General features: G+C 40.5%; 2 protein-coding genes across 2 annotated transcripts in view; both read left to right on the plus strand.

Moving 5' to 3' along the window:
- The window catches only part of LOC122983709 (interleukin-1 receptor accessory protein-like), a 36,003-nt gene extending 18,876 nt beyond the window's left edge, over positions 1 to 17,127 (plus strand). The window contains exons 5-12 of the mRNA XM_044353723.1: positions 1,814 to 2,036; positions 3,114 to 3,282; positions 3,367 to 3,438; positions 4,259 to 4,385; positions 7,480 to 7,628; positions 11,255 to 11,398; positions 12,712 to 12,855; positions 14,956 to 17,127. Coding sequence (XP_044209658.1) covers positions 1,814 to 2,036; positions 3,114 to 3,282; positions 3,367 to 3,438; positions 4,259 to 4,385; positions 7,480 to 7,628; positions 11,255 to 11,398; positions 12,712 to 12,855; positions 14,956 to 15,401 — 1,474 coding nt within the window. The 3' untranslated portion in view covers positions 15,402 to 17,127. The remainder of the gene's footprint in view (positions 1 to 1,813; positions 2,037 to 3,113; positions 3,283 to 3,366; positions 3,439 to 4,258; positions 4,386 to 7,479; positions 7,629 to 11,254; positions 11,399 to 12,711; positions 12,856 to 14,955) is intronic.
- Positions 17,128 to 19,865: 2,738 nt separating this feature from the next.
- Positions 19,866 to 21,268, plus strand: LOC122984176. The gene is made up of 2 exons (XM_044354505.1): positions 19,866 to 19,905; positions 20,065 to 21,268. Exons 1-2 carry the CDS (start codon positions 19,866 to 19,868, stop codon positions 20,928 to 20,930), a joined length of 906 nt encoding a protein of 301 aa, XP_044210440.1. The 3' UTR covers positions 20,931 to 21,268.
- Positions 21,269 to 22,412: the final 1,144 nt, after the last annotated feature.

Consider the following 22,412-nt stretch of genomic DNA (forward strand, 5'->3'; position numbering starts at 1 on the left):
GAGAAAAACGTATAAAAGAGTAGAATCAACAAAAGTCCAAGCTGACGTCTTGTTTCATCCGATTAAACTCCAAAATAATCACTTTACAGCGATATAAAACAGAGACTGGTGTTACTGGCTGCTACACAGTTTACTACACAGTAGACAGAAGAACACAGAGCAGCTCGTTTGTCTGTATTAGCAGTTTGATAAACCACTAGAAGAAACCTTTCTATGAGTCAAACAGAGACACAGCAGGACCAGAGAACCAGTCTGACCAGTCTGTCTACTGTTGCTACAGGAGCGTCACCTCGTCCTCCTACTGAACTGCAGCTAGTTTACGGTTAAATGAGTCCAGCTGATCAGTTACAGTTTGAGATTCTACAAGAAAGAAGGTGAAACTGTATTAAAACTTTAAACCTGCTTCTGTTTGTGCTGTTTTTAGCGTTTTTAGTTTAGTTTTAGTCAGTTAATTTTCAGGGTTTTGCAACATACAATTCACTGTTCGGTTTGATCCAAGGTGATCATGGTTTATTAAGTAATTTTACAGTATCATAGTATTTCAGGAAAGTTTGATTTTTTATCATGATAAAACTGTTTACTGTGATATTTTTGGCCACAATGATTGTAGCATGAAAACTGGATATTGGTACATATGTACTTCAGCTTACCGTCAGTACAGCAGTACTGTTAACTACCACTGCAACCCATCAGCTAGCGTCTGACGATGGTTTAGCCTCTGCGGGCAACCTCCAATAACGGATATCCGGGCCGAGACTTCCTCTTCTGTGCGCCGGTCATCGTTTACAATCTGATTAGCAACTTGAGATGTGAGAATGAAGTCGGAGTTGAGAGACGATGTCTACGACCACCATGCGACCAAAGCATGTTCATGTAGAAAAACGCTGAACGGAAATGGAAACCAGAACGCTTCCGGTCTCAAAACCTCGTCTCGTGCTCACAGATTGTGTATTCATATGCAGTTGTCTGTTTATAGAGGTTAGTACCACCGACACTGCTGACCACAGCGATGCTGCAGCTGGATCTGAACCGCCTGCTTCAGTGTGATCTAGTTTGATGTTCCTGTGTGGTCAGATGTCACTTCCTGGTTCCTCTCTCAACAACACATACACACAAACAACAGCGTCACATGATCAGGGCCTGTTGTCTACCTTTAGTTAAGCTCTTTCTTTATCTCTCTCGATCTTATTTTGCGTCTTATGTCTTCATTTTGCTGTTCTGACACCGATACAGATTCCTTGTATTCGTGTTCTCGGTGAATAAAGTTTTAAACGTTCTCTGACCTCAAAATCTTTAGTTTTCACAGTTGCTTACACACATTTCTCAAATCTCTTCATACCTTCAAGCACAATATGGACCAAACTGTGTCTAAACTTTTCATTGTTTTAACACAGGAAATGAGCACATCTTTTAAATTTCTAACTTACGGTAAACTTAGCAAAACACTTTATATACCATCTTACAAACTGGGACATTTCAGAGATAAAAGCCCAACAAGGCATCGAATGGGTTCTTGTTGTTGGTCTGTGGTTTGTTGACCTAGATTCTTCTTTTTATCTCATTTTTTTTAAAATTTCCTCTGCTCTCTTTCATAATGTGCTGTTTCCTCCTGTTTTCCAACACGCTGTAGGAGAGTTTCTTTTGAAGGCTTTTTCTCTTCATTGTGATCTTTCTGTTATTCTGTTCTTCTGGTTGAATCATCCATAAACATTACAAACTGTGTCCATGATACTCTAGAGAGAAGTTGACTACAAGTCCCAGAGTGCTTTGCTGCAGTTTTCACTGTTTTCGCTGGTCTCTCTTTGTCTCGCAGTAACAAGTCATCCTGCAGTAAGATCGCCATGCGTCTGAAGGTGCTTCGGCCTGACGAGGTGTTGCAGGGCGCCAACTGTAAGCCACCTGTTGCCGCAGTGGCAGCCAGTCAGATGAACATCCCGATACAGGAAGGGGGGATACTTGACTGTCCAGACCTGCAGGAAGCCGCCAAGATGCCCGAAAGCAAGCCAAATGTCACCTGGTACCATTTTACAGAAAAGGTAACGTTTACTTTCAGTATCAATTAATTGTCAGTTACTATTTTTTCTTTTTTTGATTAAATTACAACGAACAGTGAAACCTGTTTTTCTTGCTGTAATCATTCCTCCTCTTCATACTGACCATTAGAAGATCCCTTCATAATGACCTTACAATGGAAGTGATGGAGGACAAAATGTATTTAAAAGTTTATCTGAAGCTAATATGAAACTTCAGCGTCCAAATGAGTCAAATCAAGTAGATATCTTACAGGATTTTTTGGTTCTTTCGCAGCTATTAACACTTAAAACAGATCAGAAACATGTAAAGATTCTAACAGGAAGAGAGTCAAAATGTTCTTAACATTTGTGGAGTTTTTAGTGTCTTAGTTTAGTTTTAGTTTGTTCATTTGCAGAATACCAGGAAGTCGTTCAGACCCTAACCCATAACCCTAACCATAACCCTAACCCTGTACTTCAAACAAACAAATTCCTCATGGCGTTTATAATCCAACAACAAAAGAAATAAAACTACTGTCCTTCTAAATATAAATGAAAACCAGCAGGAAGCTTCACAGTAGATGCTGATGTGTGAGAATCAGTATAGATGTGCGTTCAAAGTATCAACGGGTTCTTGGTCTAACTAAACCTTACTTGGCTCATGAATGAATTGTGGTGAAAGCAGCTTTTGCTGCCGTCCTTCATGTAGGATTCACTTCATTTTAATAAGCGTATCAGTATCCTGTAATCCTCTAATACATATGTCAAACTGAATAAATAGACTAAACTGGTTCTAAAGCAGTAAACAGTTCACTGATCAGTTTGTTCTGTGAATGATTACAGTGAGGAAAACATCTTTCTGTTTCTATCAAGGCACCTGACTGTTGTTTTAAGACACCTGTCCCTTAAATTTGATAATTGTTTGGTTTGTAAAATATCAGAATAAAATGAAAAGGGTCCAAGGAGATGTCTTCAAATAGCTTGTTTTGTCCAATCAGCAGCCTAAAACCCAAAGATATTCAGTTTACTGTCACATGATAATAAAGCTTTGATGAGAAACCTCTGTGTGTGTGTAATGTGTGATGTGTGTTTGTGTTTCAGCACTGTAATAAGGCGCCGTTCTGGGGCAGCGATCGGCAGCAGAAAGGAGACAAGCTGCACGTTCATATCATGTACGTTTCTTACCAGGGTTTATACTTCTGCACAGTCAGCTACCAGCGAAGAGGCCAAACACTCAACTTCACCAGGAGCATCAACGTCACCGCCGTCCGTGAGACAACAACGTCACTGACAACACCAACAATAATATTACTGTTATATCCAGTTTAATAATATCACTGTTTCATTCTGTCAGAGCCATCATCTCTACCCAAACAGCCGAGCATCCTCAACCCGACTAGAGACCAGATCTACACTGTCAAACAGAGTGAGTCTTCACTGACTGTGTGCTGTGTTAGAGGACGCTGTCTGCCTGTCTGCCTGTCTGTCTGCCTGTCTGTCTGCCTGCCTGTCTGTCTGCCTGTCTGCCTGTCTGCCTGCCTGTCTGCCTGCCTGTCTGCCTGTCTGTCTGCCTGTCTGTCTGCCTGTCTGTCTGCCTGCTTGTCTGCCTGTCTGTCTGCCTGCCTGTCTGTCTGTCTGTCTGCCTGTCTGTCTGTCTGTCTGCCTGTCTGTCTGTCTGCCTGTCTGTCTGCCTGTCTGTCTGCCTGTCTGTCTGCCTGTCTGTCTGTCTGCCTGTCTGTCTGTCTGTGGACAGGAAGCTGCTGTGATGGAGATGCAGCTTCTCCTCCACCAACAACAACTTCTGTTTGTTTGAAACTTGTTTTTTCCTGTGAGCGGCTCGGACCAGATTCAACATTCAGAAAGTTAATCGTGCGAACAGAATGAGCGGCGGCGTCCGCAGGAGCTCGTCCCATAAAACAGAACAAGCTGTTGACAGCGTGAACGGACGCTGATACATATATGCACATACAAGCTGTATGATGCTACTGGAGAGTCAGTGAACAGCAGGATTACAGCCGCCAGCCTGCATCCAGTCTGATTAATGTTTCACTCCCGTTCACTGTTTGATGCGTTTATTCTTATTTTTAACGGAGACAAGTTCAATAAACTTGATTTAAGACTTAAATATGAACACTTTTTTTTTTAAGGAAGATAAAAAAATAGCTGTTAAACGTATCGTTTCTGTACCAGGAGAAGAGCAGGACAAAAAAAACCTCACATGATTTTATTATTATTTTCTCCCTCAGACATGGAGGCGCGTCTGGTGTGCCGAGGGATGTTCCCCCACCTGGTCTCACCGTGGGACATCTGGTGGACGGTCGATGGGAAGACGGTGGATCAACTGGGTGACAGTCGATTCTCCAATACCAGCAGGTGAAAAGAAAACATGTTTGTTTGTTTCCAGTTTGAAACATTACGGTGATGTAGTTTAGATACAGAAGATACAAGTTAATCTGACAGTATGGACAGAAAGTTTCAGCATCGTGTCTCTTTAAGAGGAAGTGGTCTCGGTTCGTTTGCGGTGGATCGTGATCCCACCTCCACCTGACTGACTACAAGGCTGCAAGTATGAGCTGAATGGCACCCGGAGCCCGGAGCGCTTTGCATTTCCCAAAAACATCTTAAGGCCAAGATGATCATAAAATCCATTTTTACAAACCCTCTTAATCTTAAAGCCTTTGGAAATGTGGCTTGAAATCATAAAAATGCATATATGATATCAAAGTTGAGTGTCTCATTAAGCATCCACAAGAATCTGAATGAAAATAAACATTCACAACTATTAGAAAACTGAGTTCAAAAACAGCTCATTTGGCTGCTCAAACCATTTCTCAGGACTGTGTGGGCGTGTCCAGATCACGTTTGATTGACAGCTCACTTTCAGCTCAAGTTCCGTTTTATTTTCTATTCATTCACTAAAATGTTTTGCTGATATAAAATAAAATACCAAATCTATCAAATGGACCCTACTTGGTTAGAAAGCTTGACTAATCCACTAACTAGCAAAACAGGTTAAACCAGCCAAATCTGTGTTTTTATTGAACTATACCTCCTGGAGTATGATGCTAATCGTTTTAGCATCTTCCATTCACTTACATCAAACGGTTAGCTTTAGCTTTTCTATTCAAAACTTTTGAGCTTATTATCAATTACCCCAGTGGTCTACTAGTTATCTTGACTAATCGGCTAACTAGCAGACTAGAGTAGACCACACATATCTGTTTTTATTGAACTGCACCTCCCAGACTACGAAGCTAAGTGTTTTAGCATCTTTCATTCACTTACATGAAACGGTTAGCATTAGCATTGCTATGCTACACTTTTGAGCTACTTATCCACTCAGTGATTAATACAGATTTGGATGATGTACCCAAGTCTGCTAGTTAGCTTAACACAGTAACTTTCAAACCACATCAGGCTAATTTGAATTCTCATTCTAGCTAAAAGCAAAGAAAAGTGCACTGCATTGTTTTCTCATGCGGGAGATGAGAGTAAGTGTTGTGAAGTCAGCTCGGCCAGATAGCCACGTCAATCATCTTTCTCTTAAATATGATTGGGCAGGTATTTATTACGTAATAAATTCCCTAGTTTAGCCCCGCCTAACTGTAACCCAGTAACAAGAGAAGGGAGAGAAACTTTCTAAAGAATTACATAAACTATGTCAAAGGCTGTTCTCATACTTTTTAGGTGTTTACTATATGCACATTATGGATTTGCCTTTCCAGGAGCTTTAAGAGATGTTTCCCAAAAGCATCAGAACTGAAAGAGGCTCCATGAGGAAATGATGTAGATGAACGAGTGACTAAACACATTAGCAGGAGGAACCAAGAACTACACGTTTTATTGAAGTTTTCATTGTTTTTGTTCATTTTTAAGTCTCTACTTTATTTAACAGCTTCGTTCTTTATGAAGTGATGTTTGATGTAAAATGTGTGATGATGAAAACTTTTATGGTGTGTTTTTGTTGTTTGTCTCATGCTCACATACAGCAGGTTTAACACAGCAATGATGACAGAATGATGCACGTTCATGAAACTTATACGAGGCTTCATTGGTTCATTTTATTGTGAATCTGCAGCGGATCAATCAAAGTTTACTTTCTTAAACTGGCTTCCACCCAGGAACGTGAATTATAGATTGTACACTGTTTACTGCACATGAAGCTTTGTTTTCATACTGAAATATATATAATAATATATAAGTATAAAACATTTTATTTTGTGTTGTTCACAACATTTACACTCTGTGATGTATTTTTACAGACAGGTGAATAGCTTGCACGCACTCGCTCTTCAGTTCGAAGAAACACTCTGAACTTTTAATTGACTGTTATAGGAAAACAAGGCTCTGATCAATAGTGTTAATACTGTTTGTCTTCAGAGGAAACATCAGACAAACAGAAAACTGTTAGAAATGAGATCTGTTTCTTGGCAGATGAATGTTTTCCTCTGACTTGTTTTCATTTTGTGGGTATTTATTTCCTGTCATTTCCATGTTTTAATGGATGAATAAATTGAACCTCTGACTTTTTGACTTTAACTTTCTGCTGCTGAAGTGCCTTCGAGCAAATGACTGAATCCCAAACATCTCAGTGAACTGTATGATTGTCAGGCAGGATACATTTTTGTATCAAATTGTAGCAGAAAAAGGTACCAGAGCAAAAAACTCTCTCTTGAAAATAAAAAGGGAGTCAGAGGTCCAAGCAGCAAAGTGTTCTTTTATTGCCGGCAAAAAAGGGGAGCAAGTAGCACTTTTACAAAGAACCAAATTGCTCCGAAGGTTTTTTCTTTGGGGCATTGTTTTTATGCCCTTGGGTCGGCTTAGGTCACACCTTATCATCCACCCTCCCTGATTTTTGACCAATTATTATGTTACTTTTATCTCCGTCACTCGTTGTTGGTCAAAACTCTTCAAAACAGGTTTTGAGGTGTTTGAGGATATGTACTGGCATATTCAATTCTACCTGATTATATCCAATTTTTATATATAAGTATTGGGAATCATTTTACACCATTATTGCCAAGTTGTTTTCTAGTCATTTTACACCCTTATTTCTTGATCTCCTCCAGAGAGTATTTTTTGAAAGGTGAAGACTTTAGCAGACCCAAGCAAAGTGACATGTAATACAAACACACTCAAATTTCTCCAGTGTATGATTATGATTCTTCTACCGTGCCTCTATACGTACAGTGTGATTAAATATGGTTCATGAGATTATAACTACACCAATACAAATTGTATCACACTAGCCCTTATTGCTTATAAACTTATAAAATCAATCTGCATAGCTTAATATTGTCTTTAAGCACACCAATGACATTTAATGAAAATACACCACAACATCTTTAAATCAAACAGAGCTCAGCACGTCTCTGCAGGGGAAATTCAGGGTCAAACATACAGGATTTATTCAGTCGGTCTATGTTTGACCTTTTTAATAAATGGTTGTTTGTGTATCTGGTTGCAGGCATGTGAGTTATGACTATGGGGACCGGATTGAGGTGAGCGAGCTGGTGATCAAGGACTTCCAGTCTGAAGATTTGAACAGAGAGTACAATTGCTCCGTGAGGAACGCCAGAGGCTTCGACACTCGTGCAGCTAAGCTGCAGGAGGAGGGTGAGAGACAATAACTCGATAAATCTGTTTATTAATCTCTGTACCGCAACGTCAAACTCATTTTAACATCCACTCCGTTTTGCACACCAGAAAGTCCTTAAAGAAAACTTCCAGGTGAATGGTTTGACAGTATACTGCCACTGACAATGTTGATAGGAAGCTGAACTGTTTTTCTGAATAGTTTGCAATATTCAGAGTATTCAGAGATAGTGACTCTGAAGTGTGATTATGTGCATAAACTTAAAAACTAGGGCGCTAGTTTCCAAATTGCAGGTCAGAGTATCAGCCGCATCTTTAGAGTCCCAAACAAAGAAAATAAGTATTTATCAAAGTTTTGGCACAAAATGTGTAAAAGAACCCAAAACTCTGCGTTTCTTGTCCAAACAAGTACAAACAAGACATTCCTCCTATTCAGACGTCTCTTTTCTTTCCTTTTTCGACCATGTTACGACCCTCGCCCACAACATAATTAAGAGTCAGGATTTCACAATGATTAAGCAACTTTAGTAATGAAAAACAACAATCAAACAACAAAAGCCAGTGAGCCGTCCAAAAAGAAGAGGAGACACCCAGACCAGCCCACAAAGGGCTGTAGGATCTGAGCTCTCCCCTCTAACCCTAAATCCACATAACAACTAAACCTGACAGAAATAAAGCCACGAAAAGAGGACTACCGGACTCACCAACCAAACCAAGAAACTAACAAAGGCAAAACTAAAACATAACAGAACTAACACAAGAACCAAACTGCTGCTGGAAAAGAGAGAGACCAACCCTCTTCATAGGCCCTCCCCTCAATCATCCAATCAGGGCCACCTGGGAGAGACTCAGTAGAATCAGGCTATACATATCCCATCCAGCACAGACAGACCAAGTATATGCATATTTTAATTTTTTATTGACAGCTCACTTTCAGCTCAAGTTCCGTTTTATTTTCTATTCATTCACTAAAACGTTTTGCTGATATTAAATAAAATACCAAATCTATCAAATGGACCCTACTTGGTTAGAAAGCTTGACTAATCCACTAACTAGCAAAACAGGTTGAACCACCCAAATCTGTGTTTTTATTGAACTATACCTCCTGGAGTATGATGCTAATCGTTTTAGCATCTTCCATTCACTTACATGAAACGGTTAGCTTTAGCTTTTCTATTCAAAACCTTTGAGCTTATTATCAATTACCCCAGTGGTCTACTAGTTATCTTGACTAATCGGCTAACTAGCAGACTAGAGTAGACCACACATATCTGTTTTTATTGAACTATACCTCCCAGACTACGAAGCTAAGTGTTTTAGTATCTTTCATTCACTTACATGAAACGGTTAGCATTAGCATTGCTATGCTACACTTTTGAGCTACTTATCCACTCAGTGATTAATACAGATTTGGATGATGTAGCCAAGTCTGCTAGTTAGCTTAACACAGTAACTTTCAAACCACATCAGGCTAATTTGAATTCTCATTCTAGCTAAAAGCAAAGAAAAGTTCACTGCATTGTTTTCTCATGCGGGAGATGAGAGTAAGTGTTGTGAAGTCAGCTCGGCCAGATAGCCACGTCAGACAGACCAAGTATATGCATATTTTAATTTTTTATTAACACAAGTTCAGTTTGTTTTTGTTGTATTTGTTTTCATGCACAGTATTTTACTTTTGAAGTTACGCCACATGAAATCTTACCCGATCCTGAATGAACATTGAGTGTAGTCAGATTGAACTTTGTTCAGCGTTAAACTAAGATCACAAGAAGCCAGAAAAAGCCTGAATCCTCAAACTCAAAATGGCACGTTGCTCTGAAGAAGCCAGCGACACTTCAACCAGATACCAGCTTACTGATGGCAGCGCGGCCCCCAACTGGACCCTGGTTGTCCGCTGTCAAAGCGAGGCGGTCACACGGACAAACAACCCTCCGCCAGGCGCTTAAACCCGGAGACTCACTTCTTCACGCCGTCGCCTGGTAGCTCAGCCGTCAACAAAAACTCTTTAACGGCTCAGTCTAAAACAAGACTCATCCACAGCGTGGTGACTCGACACTGCAGCGAACTCCAGCTCAACCAACACAACACCAGACCGGCCGACATCTCTGCAGCTATAAATCTTCAATCCAGTAGGCAGAAAATGGATTTTTGTGATCAAGGGTCGATGTTGAATAATGTTAAAATAAGAAGATAATTTCTTTAGAGAAGTACGTTAGCTTTCCGTAGCATTCCCCGTTGCTATACGTTAGCCTCGAGTCACACACTTTCAGCCACTATTTCAAATTGTTTAAATTTTTAATTGCTTTCTTATGAGTGTATCCTGAAGACGTTTAGCTATTAATAAATGTCATTTATCTTAAGAAGTCGTCGTCATGGTTTCTTTGAGCAGATGGAGGTCACTGTTTTCAAAAGAACTTACAGTTATGAGACTGATCAACTGACAAAGACATTAAAGATTTCCTTTTAGGAGGTGGCTCCCTGGTTATTACGAGGTAATTAATGAATAAAAGTAGATTAACTCATTACAACACAAAAGCAAAGCAAGGCAAGTCTGACATTTGGACAAATTCCCCAGTTGTTACTGAAGAAGATGGAAACAAACTGGACTTTGTTAGTTGCGACAGATGTGCAAAAGTATTGATCTACAAGAGGCACAAATCTGACAACCTGCTCCGTCCTCCAACCACAGCCTGCAACACGTTCTAACATAATGAATAAAATAAATAAATACAAATACAGTCATTTTGCCCCATGCACTAGAACATATTTACGCCACCATATCACTGACAGACATGCATCTCTTTATCAATACCACTAAATAACGTGTTTTCCATGCGGGGGTGAATGTTCAGAATGTGTCGGGATTAAGAAAACAGTCCAATGAAGAGCTAAGCTGAAGAAAACTGATGATTAGAAGGAAACATCTGCAGTGATGAGAAGCATTTTATTTTTTATTTAAGTGACTTGGAGGTAATTACAGCCACAGGCAAGGTAAGTTATTTGCTTTTCATTTCATACTCAAGAGCAATTCAACGTGCTTTAAATAATGAATTCAAACATTAAAAGAGAAAAACATTAAGATGTAAATTTGATGCATGCTCACTAGAGACTTCCGCTAGCTAACGGCGGCTAACTTCTGGTTAGCTTTCTGCTAACTTGAATGGGGATAAAATAATTTAATCGTGCGGCTCTGCTAGACTTTCTAAATGTTATCGGACCGAATGGATCAAATCCTGATATTGAAACGAGTCATTTCACAGAGGTTGAGGGACGTTTAAAACAATTTATCCACCGTTTTATAGCGGCAGCAGTAGCGACGGAGTGGGCTGCTATGACGTACGCATGTGTCACCAGTGTTTTTGTAATTACTCTCACTGCCAGAAGGGGGAAACAAAGATCACATCTAACAAGATGTGTTGCATGTCTGTGTGTTCAGATTGTACACTTCCTGTTTCACATTAAAACCCTGTCACGAAAAGACGGTTTGAACTGCTGGAAGGCTTTTAATGTGAAATCTCTGCAGGAAGCAATTCAGAACTGAGTCAGTTTTCCATCTTCTTCTCTGCTTCTTGTGGATGAGAACACGTATAAATGTCAGACCGCCTTTAAAACAGCTGGATGATGTTGTGTTTCGTTGTTGTTGTCAGTGTCGCTGCCGTCGGTGGAGCTGGGTTGTGGTCTCGGTGTGACTCTGGTCCTCATGCTGCTTCTCTTCGTGGTTTATCACGTCTTCTGGTTGGAGCTGCTGCTGCTCTATCGCTCCTGGTTCGGCACTGACGAGCGACACACAGGTATGCAAACAGGTTCATCTTCCATTTACCCTCCAAAAACAGTCATGATCAATCCAATATAGTGTCATAATTATTAAAAGGCTACCAGGAAAGTCAGGATTTATACTCTTTGAGCTGCTGTAAGGTTTTTAATAATAATAAGAAAGTTTATTTTTATAGTAGCTGTATGCAGCTCAAAGTGTTTCACGCAAAATTGCAATAAAAACATTTAAACAGACAAAATGTCTCAACACAATAAGCAAAGCAACAACTTTAAGGAAAGATTAAAAAGTGAAGTCTTTGATTTGGCTGTTTCACAGTTTGGTCCAGACTTCTTTGTCCAAACTCTTGGTGCTTTACAAAAACATAAAATAATAATAATAATAATACTTATGAAAATAAATGTACTTCATCTACTACTACTTCTGTGTATCTTTTGAGGGAGAAATGCACATTAAATCAGTTCTAAAAGAGACAGGATCCAGTGTAAAGACACTAAAATGTGTGTGATGTGCTCGTTTACTACTAATGTGAAACATCTGCAGGAAGTGTCGTCTGACAACAGCTGTGAGTTCCAGTGAAGCAGACGTAAGAGAGTCTTCACCTGCGTTACTGTGACGTCTTTCTCAGTGAAATTTAACTTGAGAGCGATGTACAGTTACAGAGAGGGACTAAAAATCTCATTATGTGTTTCCTGCGTTAAACATACAGAACAAAATAATCCAAAAAAAAGAGAGAAAAACAAAGCAAAAGTAGAAAAGTACTCGACTCATTTTCAGGAGATTCATATACGGAGTCCAAATGTTTTAAATGTCTTTATTTATGTAAGTGATGACAAAGTGAAGTTGACTAAACATCGACTGTGATGATTATCTCTGTGTGAGTTGATTTCCACAGAAATGAAGAGAAACCAGCTGCTGCCTGGAAGGAAGGATATCAATCTAAATCTAAATGATAATAATTATATTATGATCAAAATTATTAAAAACTGATCAGCAAGCATGTGAAGTTTATCAGATATGTGTGTCTAAAACATGAAAAACCAGCAGTATAGTCCTTATATGAACATGTTTAATGCTGACTGAAATGTTTCCACTCATGATGATTAGATCAGGGAGTTTTTTGCTCATTAAAAATGTTTCCTGTGACTTTACGTCTTATCTCTCAAACGAACATGTTGACGCTTAAGTCACGACTTAATTTCCTGTTCAGAAACATTTACGTATGTGTTACCATGGAATCTGCTCTTATCTGTTCTAATCAATACTGTGTGTGTGTGTGTGTGTGTGTGTGTGTGTGTATATGTGTGTGTGTGTGTGTGTGTGTGTGTGCAGATGATAAGGAGTATGATGTGTACATCTCGTATGCGAGGAACGGTGAAGAGGAACAATTTGTTCTGACGACGCTCCGCAGAGTTCTGGAGAACGAGCTCGGATACTCAGTGTGTATCTTTGACAGAGACAGTCTGCCGGGAGGGAGTGAGTACACACATGTAGTACTGCAGTACACACATATATACTACAGTACACACATGTAGTACTGCAGTACACAAACATATACTACAGTACACACATGTAGTACTGCAGTACACAAACATATACTACATTACACACATGTAGTACTGCAGTACACACATGCAGTACTGCAGTACACACATATAGTACTGCAGTACACACATATATGTTACAGTACACACATGTAGTACTGCAGTACACGCATATACTACAGTACAAACAGGTAGTACTGCAGTACACAGACATATACTACAGTACACACATGTAGTACTGCAGTACACACATATATACTACAGTACACACGTAGTACTGCAGTACACAAACATATACTACAGTACACACGTAGTACTGCAGTACACACATATACTACAGTACACACATGCAGTACTGCAGTACACAAACATACTACAGTACACACATAGTACTGCAGTACACACATATACTACAGTACACACATGCAGTACTGCAGTACACAAACATATACTACAGTACACACATAGTACTGCAGTACACACATATACTACAGTACACACATGTAGTACTGCAGTACACAAACATACTACAGTACACACGTAGTATTGCAGTACACACACGTACCACAGTACACACTCTGACAGTCTGCCAGGAGGGAGTGAGTACACACACGTAGTACTGCAGTACACACGGGGAGGGAATACACACATGTAGTACTGCAGTATACACAGGGAGGGAATACACACATGTAGTACTGCAGTACACACGGGGAGGGAATACACACATGTAGTACTGCAGTACACACAGGGAGGGAATACACACATGTAGTACTGCAGTACACACAGGGAGGGAATACACACATGTAGTACTGCAGTACACACACATACACTGGTACACTACACATTCTGACAGTACAGTAAAGTAAACCACTGTAGTACAATATACTACTACAGATAACTATAGTACCTCTACAGTACACTGGTACAAATAGTAAAAGATAAGAGTACTACAACTTTAACTACACCTGCTGCTACTTCAGCTACTAGAACTACTGCTAGTATTTCTGGTATTAATACTACTTCTGCTAGTACAGTTGCTACTAGACGTGTTAGTACTACTACTCTTCCTAGCACTACTTAAGCTACTAGTATTTCTGCTAGTATTGTTGCTCCTTCTACTACTACTGTTGCCACAGTACTTCTCCTCCTACTACTATAATAACTACTACTACTACTACTACTACTACTACTGATACTGCTACACCTACACTGCTGCCTCTACTACTCTTCCTACTCCTCTTCTTACTCTACTACTACATGAGCTCCTAATAGTACTGCTAGTACTCCTGTTACTTCTACTACTACTGTTGCTACTCCATCTAATGCTACTTCTACTACTGTTACAATTACTACTTTTACTGCCATTACTTCAGCAACTAGTACTACTGCCAATATTCTTGCTATTTCTACTATTACACTTGCAACTACTACTTCTACCCTTTGTAGTATTTGTCCTCCTCCTACAACTTTTCTTCCTACTACTGCTCTACTAAATAATAGTGCTAGTATTCTTCGTACTACTGTTGTACTCCTCATCATCCTCTTCCTTCTTCTACTACTACTGTTCCTCTTACTACTACTACTACTACTACCACTACTTCAGCTACTGGTACTATTGTTGCACCCTCTATCTCTCCTTCTTGTAGTTTTCGTCCTCCTACTGCTGCTACTACTAAAGCTACTAGTAGTACTCCTAAGCTACTAGTAGTACTCCTAGTATTCTTGTTACGACTCCTCCTAATGCTACTTTGACTGCTATTACAACTACTACGACTTTTACTGCCACTACTTCAACAATATTTCTGATACTTTTCCTCCTCCTCCTCCTCCTGCTGCTGCTGCTGCTGTAACCGTTACTGCTCGTATTGCTATAAGTAATACTTGTAGTACTCCTGTTAGTACTTCTGCTACTACTGCTAAGTTGAATGGATGAACCAAACAACACACACAGACAGGAACACACTTCATCCCTCCATCCTCCCGCCATTAACCCTCCATTAACCCATCGTTAACCCTCCCTCTCTCCCTGCAGCCATCACAGACGAGACTCTGAGTTTCGTGGCTCGTAGCCGGCGCCTCCTGGTGGTCGTTAGCCCAGGCTACGCCTCCCAGGGCTCCCAGGCTCTGCTGGAGCTGAAGGCCGGTATTGACGGCATGGCGCTGGGCGGACACCTGCGGGTGATCCTGGTCCAGTACAAGCCAATCCGGTGGCAGGGCTGGGTCAGGGAGCTGAGGAGGACCCGGGTGGCCCTGGCGCTGGTCCGATGGAAGGGAGAAAAGTCCAGGGAGCTGACGTCCCGCTTCTGGAAGAGGCTGAGGGTGGAGTTACCTGTGAGGACGGTTAGCAGCGGGGAGGAGGACAACAGTAAGGAAGTGGCCTTGATGAGGCTGCACAGTCAGAACAGCACCAACTCCCAGACAGGCCTCATCACCAACATGGTCAAAGAGCCGCATAAAGTCTTCAGCTCTGCAGCGTAGATGTGACGGAGGTCTGCAACAGTCACATGATCTGAACTTTGATGCGTCAACAAAACCAGCACAGACATGTTAGAGACATGATAAACAGTATTACGTCATTATGACTGAGACCTGGAGGTGCAACAGTCAACAGATCTGTGGGACAGCTTGAACAGGAAGTCGCATTTTCATCTTTATTCTACAAGATGTTTTCGTGCTCTAAATGAGAGTTCTGGCTCTGCAGTTCTTCTCCGTTCAATTTGTACCTCAGGCTCAGTAGAACATCACACATTTAAAACCAGTTTCAGTACAGGCCTTGAGGTTCAGTTACACTTTTTAGTGCCTTATGAATTTTCAACATTTCTCCAAAACTCAAAACTTTTCTTTTCATTTAACAAATTTAGCTAAACTTCTTGAATACATCAGTATGTAATAATACGTTCTGGTGACACAAACAGTCATCATCAAGATGTAAACTGGGTAATTACAGCTGCAACTAACAATTTTCACCATCGATTAATTTGCCAGTTCTTATTCTCTCTCGTCAATTAAATGTTAAAAATAGTAAAAGACATATCATTCACAGTTTCTCAGGGCTCATGATTATGTTTTCACTGTGGCTGTTTCAGTATTCAATTTTCTGTCATATATGACAAAGAAAAACAGCAAATCATCACATTTGACAATCAGGAACCAAAGAACGTTTGGCATTTTTGCTTGAAAAAGATTAATCAGTTTTAAAAAAGTTACCAATTAATTTTCGATTAATCAACCAATTGTTGCAGCTCTATTTGCAGTAACTAATCAACTGTCATGAGCAAATTATATTTGGGTGGTTCAAAGCCATTTCAGTTCAATCTTTGTTGCTAATTATTTAGCACTTGCTAGCAAGAGAGCTAATATTAGCTAACTCCTACTGCCCCCTATAGGCCGCAGTGTTCATTGCAGCCACAGCATCATCCTGTTGATTTAACTATCATTAGTCTTACCAGTTGAAGAGCTAAAATGAGGAGAGCAAGAATATGATCAGAAAGTATCGTACAGCAGGTGCTGAGAAACCAAAGAGTTGGTGGATATTTCTGTCCTGAAGTCATCCTGGAGAGGAAAAGTTATTTAAAAAGAATACAGAAGAGAGACAAAACACTCAGTCAACAGCATCCAAAGAGCAACAGAACAAGTAAAACAGTAAAAAAATGCGCGATACTTCTCAGATTAATACCTTTTTGTTTCCTGGCTTCAGTATTAGTTCTCTCATTATCATACCTCACTTTTCATCTCACACTATCTGTTCATTATCACTGTATATTGTATGAAGCCAGAGTGTCTTTCCAGATCACAGATCATCGTATGGATGCAGTATTTTACATGAAATGAACTACTACTGCATGTGTGCATTTTGAGGCCTGGGATTTTGTTTTACATCTTACTGCTTGTGCAAAAAGAGCAGAAGCAATCAATCACAGCAGCTGATACGACGAGACACTCGTCAATCAAGGCAAAACATATCAAAAATGTGCCAGGAGACACAATAGAAAAAGTGATATAAACTGCACTTGTTGCAATAAAACCAGCATTTTAGGACAGCCTTTATGTCAACCTGTGCTTTGAGCTTAATGCTAACATTAGCATGTGAATATTTAATGTTTAGCATGCTAGCATTAGCATGTTAGCACGCAGTGTTTGGACAGCTGAGGCTGAAAGGAGTCATTAGTTTCACAGGTATCCTATGATTAACTAAAGTTTTTGGGAACATTGTACATTTGATCTCATGGTGGTGCTAGAGGAAAAATCAGAAGATCACTAAAGTCAGCAGGTGTAATCCTCTGAGCCCCATGAATATCTGTACAAAGGTTCATTACAATCTTCTCAGTAGTTGTTGAGATATTTCAATTTGGACCAAAGTGGTGGACTGAACAACATTTCCATCCCTAAAGCTGCACCACTAGAGTGGCTAACATGTATTGACTTCTTATTTGTAATGAAGTTAAATATTATAAAAATGAAAGAAAATCAGGAAAAACAGTACAAAATTGAAGTAAAATCCTAGATTCCTGGGGTGAAAACTGTATTTGTATCTCTAGCAATAAGTCGGGGGGGGTTTTGCATTTTGATACACTTAAACACTGCTGTGGTAAAAACACTGAAATAGAGTTGAGTGTCATCTGCGTAGAAATAGATGCGCAAGATCACATGCAATAGATTCGTTTTATAGCAACACAGCTATAAAATGTTATAGGAAACACAGACAGGAGGGATCCATGTACTGCAATGTTTTAAATATTAGTCACAGAAAATGTATAAACAAAGTAAATCCTACCTAACCTTTACCTTCAAATGTTACTCTTACTGTGCACTTTCTGTGTTTTGTTGATGTTTTTGTCGCTATTTTTATTTTTCTACATTCACTATATCAACAGTAAATCTACTATAGTTACTTTCTTTTAAGAATGTACTGTGCTATTCATTTTTAACACTTTAAAAAACAGAATTGTTATGGGAGAATGCACATCAATCCTGCACTTTGTCATGCTCTAAATTTCCTATTTTAGCAGTCTACAATATTTCTTTTTTTTTTTAATAAATGAATTTTTCATCTGGTATTATGTTGCCATCATTATTCATTTCAACGTGCTTCATTTCATGTCTTTCACTTCCTTAAATACACACATATACAGTATGTAGTTAGGATCATAATTCACACATAGTAACAAATATAATTCTTGCAATTATTATTTTGGCTCCAGTAGTTAAATGTGAAATCACAGATTCTACACTTGTACAACACTTATGTCTATTATATACTTATGTGCATTAACATTTAAATTTCATTTTTACATAAACAGTGCAGAGTTTAAATCAATCTGCACTTATTAGCATTAATAAAGTTTACCAAAACATTCTTCATGAATTAACTTGACACAATGCTGAATTATCAGTCTGCAGCAGGTTTTGAGTTTGTGCATGTTGGTTTTGTTTATTTTTCAATGAAATGAAACCAGCAGCTGAGTGGGAGGCAGGAATTATAGCAATGCTAACAGTTTATAGCCACACTAGCAGCACTGGTACATAATTAAAATCAATCAATTTTTATTTATATAGTGCTAAATCACAGGCACTTGGCGGCAGCGGTAAGGAAAAACTCCCCTTTAACGGGTAGAAACCTCAAGCAGAACCCGGCTCTTGGTGGGCGGCCATCTGCTTTGACCGGTTGGGTTGAGAGAGAGAAAGAAAGAGGGAAAGGGGGAGGGGGACAGAATAACAACAATCATAACAGCAGCAACAGCAGTAGCAACAGCCTGGGAAGGATGCCAACAGGACTGTGAAGGACCGCGAAGGCTCGGCCTGCAACCCAGAGTTTCCTGTGAGATGAGAAAGCACAAAAAACTCCGGGGAAGAAGCAAAGTTAGTGACATGCATTGATGTTACATGAATACATACAGATGGAGAGGAGGAGGAGGAGAGAGGAGCTCAATGCATCATGGGAAGTCCCCCAGCAGTCTAGGCCTATAGCAGCATAACTAAGGGCTGATCCAAGGCGAGCCTGGTCGGCCCTAACTATAAGCTTTATCAAAAAGGAAAGTTTTAAGCCTACTCTTAAACATAGAGAGGGTGTCTGCAGCCCGGACTGAATCCGGTAGATGGTTCCATAGAAGAGGAGCCTGATAGCTGAAGGCTCTGCCTCCCATTCTACTTTTAAAGACTGTAGGGACCACCAGTAAGCCTGCATACTGGGAGCGCAGTGTTCTAGTGGGATAATACGGTATTATGAGCTCTTCAAGATATGATGGTGTCTGACCATTAAGGGCTTTGTAAGTTAGGAGAAGGATTTTAAATTCTATTCTAGATTTTACAGGAAGCCAATGTAGTGAAGCTAAAATGGGAGAAATGTGGTCTCTTTTTCTAGTTTTAGTAAGAACACGTGCAGCTGCATTCTGGACCAGCTGGAGAGTCTTTAGAGACTTGTTAGAGCAGCCTGATAATAAGGAATTGCAATAATCCAGCCTAGAAGTAACAAATGCGTGACCTAGTTTTTCTGCACCTTTTTGAGACTGGATGTGCCTGATTTTTTGCGATATTACGTAAGTGAAAAAGGGCAGTCCTTGAAATTTGATTTATGTGGGAGTTAAAGGACATATCCTGATCAAAGATAACTCCCAGATTCCTTACGGTGGTGCTGGAGGCCAGGGTAATGCCATCCAGAGTAGCTTTATCATTAGATAATGCGTTTCTAAGGTGTTTAGGGCCAAGCCAGGTGTTCTTTATCAACATCAGCTGAATTTAGGCTTGATCAGCTCTGATTTGAGCTTCATGCTAACAGGAACATACTAAAAGGGCATCTGTAGTATAAAGAATAACTTTAATAAGAATAACCAATGTGTTTCGGCTTATGGCCGTCATCAGAGTTAGCCCTCCCTTCAAACAACATTAACATGCATACATTTAGTATTCTAACAGCAGCATGTTTTGACCTGTTAGTGGCACTAGATGAAAAGTCAGGAGGCTTCCTACGGAAAACTTCAGGGAAGTGACTGTGTGCTGCTTTGTTTAAAGTGAGGAAGTTAACCAGATGTACATTTACCAAACCAAACACTTTTTTCATACATTTTTTCAGACAGTTAACACAGTGAACACAATCTGCATTCAAACACCATCTCAGCTGTCTTCTTCTTGTACTGATGTAAAGTTGTTGTGTTGTCAGATCTGTCGGAGGCCATCGTGCACTCGATGCAGCGAAGCCGCCGCCTACTCTTCGTCCTCAGCCCCAACTTCCTGGCAGAAAAGAGCTTCAGCCTGCTGGAGTGTCGCCTGGGTCTGTACGTCCAACACGGCCACCATGCCTCCATTGTCGCTGTCACTTACCGCTCAGTCAGTAAACTTCCCTGTGTGGAGGTGGCTCAGCTCCGGCAGGCCGCCGCCACCACAGTGACGTGGCGAGGGAGTCGATCCGAGTCGCGGCGGTCACGCTTCTGGCTGCGGCTGAGGCTGGCGTTGCCGCTGCGGCCGCTGGCTCTCGGCAGGAGGCTGATAGACAGCACGTCGTCTCAGTCTGACCTCGCCATGCTGGCGCTGCAGAGGGCGCAAACCATCCACAGCCAGAAGCAGAGAGACAGAGCAGGAGCCAATCAGTGCCGTAGAAACAGGCGGGCATCAGCCAACCAGAGCCGCAGAGACAGACATGCCCCACCCAGAGGGAGGGGTAAGGTGAAGAGGGAGGGGGCATGCAGGGAGGCGGGGTCAAATGGCAGAGACAAGGAGCCACAGCACAGCTGCTCAGGGGGCGCTGACTTTGTCAGTCAGGTGGAGGACACGGGGGTGGAGCTTACAGTAGAGATACAGCAGGTGTCACCTGACAGGACTGAGATCAGGTCTGACCCTGTCCCGGAAACAGACCCTGCCCCGATTCCTGACTCCACCCATGATGCTCACTGTACTCCTGACCCCGCCCCTGTACCTGACCTGGCTCCTGATGTGGACTGTGACTCCGCCCTCCCTACCTGTCAGCTGGACGGAGGAAAACACAAACAACAGCAGATGATTGGTTCCAGGTGATGGGGACGCTCCCCTGACACTAACCCCCCCCCCCCCCCCCAAAACCAAACTCAGCATTTGAAACAAACTTTTTACTTCTTGACTGATTTTGAAATTAGAACAAGTCCTCCGAATTAAATGACAAAATGATTGTTTTGTAACTGGCCTTGAGGACGACACAGTTAAAGGACCAGTGTGTAGGATTTAGTGGCATCTAGTGGTGAAGTTGCAGATTGCAACAAACTGACAAACTGGTTTGTCTGTTCTGGGCTACTGTAGAAACATGGCCGCCTTCCATGGAAGACGACCAGCTCCCTCTGTAGATATAAAGGGCTCATTCTTAGGTAACGAAAACAACGATTCTTATTTTCAGGTGATTAAACACTAATTAAAACATACTTATGAATATTATATTCCACATCTGCAAAGTCTGTTCTGCTAGATGCCACTAAATTCTACATACTGTACCTTTAAATGTTTTATAATCTGATCAGCAGGATGACTACAAAAATACCAGTTTTCACTTTTACAAAACAGGACGCAAACAGTACAGAATAACGTCACACTACTTCCTCTGTTGCTCCAGACAGAAAAGAGTCATAATTTCTGTGGCCACTAGAGGGCGCTGTCACTTGATGGATGTTGTTTTTCTAAGATAAAATATAACGTTTGATCATTACAAGTAAATCCATAAAAACTAAACAAACAACATGCTGTATGTCCTTCTATCGTCCCCTAGAGGCAGCAGTGTTCATTGCAGCCACAGTAAGTAACATTTTGGAAAAAAACAAACTGATAAACATTAGATTTATTATTAAAATATTTTCCTGTGTACAAGAGGAAATGTTAACCATATTGGGGTTCATCCCCTGAGGAGCAGGAATACCGTGAATGTCTGTTTTCATGGTCAGTACTTGTTAAAATGTCTCTGGATCAAAGTGTTGGACAGACTCAATCTCACCAGAATGTGTCTGAATTCAGCACCTCCTTTTTCCATCTTTATCCACAACACCTGAACGCAGCATTTGGCTCCTTCATTAGCAGGTGAGAAAATATCACAAGTAAAAACAGAATGAAACACTGACAAGAAGATGCTTTTTAATTGAAAATAATTCACCTCTAATTGTAAAATAACTGGAAAATGCTTCATTTTATATATCTGACTCATAAATCTGTTGTGTTTTCTAACACAAAATCTCTTCTTTAACGAGTCACATTCATTTATATTATAATATTTTTTACACGGCAGAAGCTCCAGCTGTTCAGTCATTGAGGTCTTTACAGGTCCAGTTGGTTCCTAAAACCAGGACTTGAGTCAGACCTGGAACAAATGAAATCCAGTTTAATCAGGTCTGATCCTGTAGTGTTTCTCTCTGAAGATTAAAGGATATGTCTGGAAATTTTCTATATTTTTCTTCTTGTCAACAAATCTCATGTTTGGATCCAAATCAACAATGAACTGATCTACTAACAAGTATTGTGTGTGTATATTAAAGCCTGATA

This window comes from Thunnus albacares, chromosome 6, assembly GCF_914725855.1.
Source record: "Thunnus albacares chromosome 6, fThuAlb1.1, whole genome shotgun sequence".
Taxonomy (NCBI): domain Eukaryota; kingdom Metazoa; phylum Chordata; class Actinopteri; order Scombriformes; family Scombridae; genus Thunnus; species Thunnus albacares.